Raw genomic sequence first — 5,285 nt, forward strand, 5'->3', positions numbered from 1 at the left:
CTTGAAGCGCCAGCATAATGGGCATCATCCAGTAATATCACGTCAAAGCACATGTAAGCATGCACAATTCTTTTGATATAAGTTAAGGAAGCCGCCCCAATGAAAGCATTGCCTATATGCTCCGATACCTGTCCTTAACGCCGCCCCGGCTATACATGCAACATCATCTTCCACATGAAGGAAGTTCAGAAAATATCTAGCAAGAAAACCGAATCCAGCCTCACCACTTTTTGGGCTCCACGTCTCGTCTCATCTAAACCTCTATCTGACCCCCCTCCCTCCTACTATTCTTCCCTTGTACCCAATACCTCTTTCTTGACTAGGGCGGCGGTGGATTGGCGGACTTGGTCCAGCGCTCGTTTAGCCTGAAGGCAGCAAATCGCTTAGCAAGGGGTTCTCCCGAGTCGCGAATGGAATTTTGAAAAGAAGAGGACGAGGAGGAAGAGGGCGAGGGGGCACCGTCCTCCTCCCGCTGACGCTTGGGGATTCTCTCACCAGTCGATTGAAGGATGGCCTGGAGGGTCTGCCAACCCTCGGTAGAACGGAGCTGGAATGTATCGGCAAGATCGTGCTGGCTCGCTACACGGCAGAGCAGGGCTTCTTCGTCCTATGAAGCCTGTCAGTAGCTTTCTTCATACATGTCAAAACACAAGCGCACCTTGGAGAGGACGCCCATCTGGTGAATGAAGCAGAGAAGGTGAAAGTTGGAGACCTCCTGGCCCGTGGGCTTCTGGCCAGGTGATGACTTGACAAACTTGGACAGAGCGGAATGCTCTTGGCTCTCTCCGACGTATTCTCTGTTCTCGATAGGGAAGCCTTGCTGAGTGAACATGGGCTTAGGGTCCGCGGGGAAACCGTGGGTCAGTGTGACAAACAGATACTCGACGGGGAACGATGGTTTGGCATTCTCCTGGACGTTGGCGCCGTATTCGTTGACCCTGCGGTAGAAAACTTCGGGGATGTATCTTGTGCGACTGACAGACCCGTCGTCTTCCTCCTCATCGCGTACAAGCATGACGTTAGGGTCAGCTGACGGCTCAACAATGTCAGCACGAACCATTTCCACAGACTCGTTGGACATCTGGTAGGAGGAGATGGAAATCTCGCCCTGCTCATTACCGGTGATGATACATGTGACAAAATTCGAACCAAAGCTGCCTGTGTCACTCCACTTGGAGGGTTTGGGGTACTGAGCTTGCAACCTCGAAGAGAAGCAAATCTCGAGGGAGGACAAGAAGTAGGAGTCGGCGTGACGTTTGCAAACCACTGTGCCATCGCCGTTGCCAGCATCCAGCAGGTCAGTCCAAATCACTCCCACGGGCTCTAGGCCGCACTGCTTGGCGACCCTGTCGACCTCCTTTTGCGACTCCCAGGCGTTCATTGTGATACCATCGAGCTCATCAACCTGAGGAGGTTCATAGATGGCTTCCACGACAGCCTTGACACCAAGTGGGACTTCAGTGTACTCGGTGTATTTCCCGTAGAGATAACCTAGACGTTGTGACCCGGTCTTTCGCCAGGTGTCAATAAAGGTGTCGATAATGGCAGGCGAAGAGAACTCGACATGGTCGACCATTCGGAACTGTTGAGGCTGGAGAGTAATGGCGCTGGGCTGGCACTTGGTACAGATGCCCTCAGGCCAAGGGGGATGACCAGAAGGGCACTCATGCCTGACTCGATAGTAGGGCTCAACCAGGGGAGGAATGTATGAAGCGCCTAGCTCGGGTTTGTTGGTCGCAGCATTGATCTTTCGTAGGTATGAGTGGAAGGACAGGTACTTGATCTTCTTCTCCGCAAGGTATCCAGGGTTGAAAGGATCGAGGGGTTGGCAGTAGTCACACATGCCCTTGGGACCATGGCGACACATGCGATCGATGCCTCGAGGGATCTTGCCATCCAGTCGGTCTAACCGGTCGTCCAAGGCGGATTGGCGAATTACTTCCCACGGCCTGGCGATCCTTTCGGGTTTGGGGTTGATGGGAAGGTCTTCGGTCGGTAGGACGGGTTTTCCGTTAAGCCTGGCAGATGTGTTAGAGATTTCGGGTGCGTCGCCGTTGGCAGCGTCGGCATGTTGGTAGGTGAGAAAGATGAGATCGCCGTGCCTATGTATGGGGTTAGTTTTGCTGATCGGTGAGAGGTCATGAGGGCGACCAACTTGAGGCCAATCTGACCAACTTTGAAGTTGATGATGTCCCCTAGGCGCTTGGAGTCTCCTCCGTTGGGTGCGTTCGATAGAGCTATGGATTTGGGATCAACGGTCTTGGGTAGTTGATCGAGCAGCTAGAAGGACTAGAGTCAGCACAGACAGCTCGGTGCGGGCTCCGAGACGACAGACCAGCTTTCCCAGATCTCCAAAGGTAGTTGTGGGCTCGACATTCAGACGGGCCATGCCGTCGGGGCCGCGGAGTCGCAGCAACATGGTGAAAGATATCTAAAGAGCTGTCGCTACGATGGACTATGGTGGGGTGTTTAGTACTCTCTTTTGGTGCCTTTGGAGGTTGAGTATTCTCGAGTTTGTAGAGAAGGGGGGGTTCTATAAGAAGAGAACAGCTGGAAGATGGGTGGGAATGAAAAAGAAGAGCCTAGAAGTTGGAGCTGAAACGCAATGAATCAATGGCATGAAGAAAGTGAAGTTGAGCGGCGGTAGGTAAGGTACCTAGCTCTAGACTCGGTACGTCTCTTACCTAAGGCGGCTCACGGGAAAGCAATGTACCTCTGCTAACTCGAGCACAGCGTCATCTGGCGGTGCCTGCGATTGCTTATCTAATTCTCGAGTGACGTCGCACGGCAGTCAAATCCAGGGCCCATCCCGTTCGCCTGGCAGCGTATGCACCAGCCACAATTCCACGAAGCCACTTGATTTGATAGATAGAAGCCGAAGCGTAATCTGGCCTAAAGTTGGATCTGCGCCACACCACCACCAATTGAACAGTTCCCTATACCTCATTGCATTCGTGTCTGTCTTGTCTGTACGTGGGACTCGACTCATACAAACCAAAAACCCCAAGTCACGGCCGGCTCGACTTGTTTTCTTTACACTCGTTTTCTTTTTAATTACAGTACGGACGATCTCGTATTCTACTTTTGCGACTTTCATCGCTCATCATGTTCAACATCGATTGGAAGGGCCTTGCCCTCCCCTTTGCCTATGTTCTCGTCCTCGGCAGCGCACTCATGACATTCTCGACCATCTACCGAAAAAGAAAAGCTGGTAACTACGCCACACATCCAGCTCGCCAAACTGAAGAACATGCTAACATGCCAAAGCCGAGAGCGCCAACTTGGCTCCGTGGTTCGGCCCTCACCTCCAGCGCAACGTCTACCTGTCCCTGCTACACCTCGAGGACGGCTCCGAAAAGGGCCCCAAGATACCCGAAAGCGTCCTACGAGCTGCCCTTTTGCGTCGCGCTGTCGAGGATATCCGTCGTCTGATCCAGATCAAGTCTGCCAAGCAAGCATGTGGTTCCCTGTTGCAACGAGGCAGTGTGGGTGATGATCTATGGCAGCGATTTCAGCGCGCCGAGAAGGAGATGGAGGAGGAGCTCAGAGATGTCGTCACAGAGGTATGATGGTCGGAGTAGTGCGACTGCAAGAGATGAACACATCATTGACAACTCTAGGCCAACGCTCTCGCACCAAACTGGGGCCAGTCTATCTTCCAATCCGCCCACGAAATGACGGCCAATGCTACCATGCGCAGCTCAATCGAAGAGATCCTCGCCCAAGCCGAGTCAGAGAAGCAGTGGTGGGAGAAGCGTCGAGGACAGATCCAGTCAGAGTTCATGAAGGAGCTCGACGGCTCTGAGCAGAGCTCTTCGGCCAAGACTGCTAGCGAGGAGGATACCGTTATGGTCGACACGCCCTCAAAGAAGAAGGGCAAAAAATAAGCAGCTGGAGATTTCTTGTGTGGGTTGCAAGAAAAAGAATATGGGATTAGGGTGTCTTTATAGGTATATATACACATGGTTCCGGACCTACCTCTTCAAGTTTTTGGTTGTAGTATACCACATGTCACTTTGTTGCAAGGCGCACAACTCTTGGTGTGTATGGGAAGAAGGGAGGGAAATCCACACACCAGCGGCGTTGGGGGGTCGAGTTTTTGAAAATAGTAGCACGGGCTTCTTCTCTATTGATATATATGTATAGGCTCTTTCACCTCGCCTTACTCCCTTGAAAATGCAGTGATGCACGCTGGCTAGTGGCCATGTCTAGCAATGCGACCGACCCAAGATGCAGTAACAAGAAACAAGAATGCAGAGAACACGCAGAAACGACGCAGAAAAGGATATGCAAAACTCCTGTACCTGAAAATCCGATACCCCCCGAAAGACTGAAAGCAGACGGTCCTCCATTATTAATCACAGGTGGTAATTAACACCGCATGCCTCGGATGGCTTGCTTGATGCATTAGGAAAAGTGCTTTCGCCTCCAAAGATCCTCTTCGGCCGCAAGTCTCGCCTTTCGTGCCTCTGCTAGGATCTCCTCCTCCGTCTTGAGAAGGATGGGAGATTCACAGCCCCGGAGACCAATAAACTTGCCCATCTTGCGTCGCTTCTCCTCGAGAGGCAGATCGGACCTCCAGGTGACTGGGCAGGGGTACTGATTTGTCCAAGGCGATGGCGTCCTCTGGTGGTAGAAGTGTGCAAGAGACTCTAGCTGCTCATCGGTGAGGAGCCAAAAGTTGAGGACCGTGGTGGGAAATGATGGATGGACAGCGCCTGTGGTGAGCTGGACAAGAGGTGCAAGCGGAAGAGCCATCTGTTCGAGCTTTCGCTGAAGATTTGGGTTCTTTGCGAGTCTTCGCTGGGCAAAGGCCCTGTGGTGCCGTGAAGGAATCTCTCCTCGCATCATTCTGGCGGTTGTTGTAAGTGGTTGATGATGGTGAGTGGCAGAAGTAGAAGAAGAACAAGAGAAGAAGAACAAGAGAAGAAGAACAAGAGATTGAGGGTCTGGGGGCAATGATGTATCGAGTATTTGTAGTAGTGGTGGTGGTAGTAGTAGTAGTCAAGAGGTCAAGACAGCCCCAATCTCTTATTCTCTGCAAGATTCACTTCTGATTAAGAAGATTTCTTGGTCTTGGTCTCTATGATCAACGATCACAAGATCATACGTGATGCGATGGTGGATTGGCTTTGGCGGGGTGGCTATCGACAAGCCAAGCGAAGCGAACCAAACCAAGCGGTCTTTTCCGTAGAGTCCGGTCAATGAGTGAATGAATGAATTGATGACAACACAGACTCTTGTTTGAGTTTCGTAGTCAATTCCTTGATCTACAAAGGAGGCCC

General features: G+C 51.9%; 3 protein-coding genes across 3 annotated transcripts; 1 reads left to right on the plus strand and 2 right to left on the minus strand.

Annotated features, from left to right (window-relative positions):
* Positions 1-319: 319 nt before the first annotated feature.
* Positions 320-2,419, minus strand: FTJAE_8808 (nuclear localization 4; the record flags this gene model as incomplete). The annotated part of the gene is made up of 4 exons (XM_037355663.1): positions 320-607; positions 659-2,102; positions 2,156-2,280; positions 2,336-2,419. The coding sequence occupies 4 exons, from the start codon at positions 2,417-2,419 to the stop codon at positions 320-322; spliced, it is 1,941 nt and encodes a 646-aa protein (XP_037204119.1).
* Positions 2,420-3,105: 686 nt separating this feature from the next.
* On the plus strand, positions 3,106-3,887 carry FTJAE_8809 (endoplasmic reticulum translocation complex chain SEC66; the record flags this gene model as incomplete). Its single annotated transcript, XM_037355664.1, has 3 exons — positions 3,106-3,211; positions 3,268-3,563; positions 3,621-3,887. The coding sequence occupies 3 exons, from the start codon at positions 3,106-3,108 to the stop codon at positions 3,885-3,887; spliced, it is 669 nt and encodes a 222-aa protein (XP_037204120.1).
* Positions 3,888-4,407: 520 nt separating this feature from the next.
* FTJAE_8810 (uncharacterized protein) lies at positions 4,408-4,851 on the minus strand (the record flags this gene model as incomplete). Its single annotated transcript, XM_037355666.1, has 1 exon — positions 4,408-4,851. One exon carries the CDS (start codon positions 4,849-4,851, stop codon positions 4,408-4,410), a length of 444 nt encoding a protein of 147 aa, XP_037204121.1.
* Between the last annotated feature and the right edge of the window lie 434 nt (positions 4,852-5,285).

This window comes from Fusarium tjaetaba, assembly GCF_013396195.1.
Source record: "Fusarium tjaetaba strain NRRL 66243 chromosome Unknown NRRL66243_c0000194, whole genome shotgun sequence".
Taxonomy (NCBI): Eukaryota; Fungi; Ascomycota; class Sordariomycetes; order Hypocreales; family Nectriaceae; genus Fusarium; species Fusarium tjaetaba.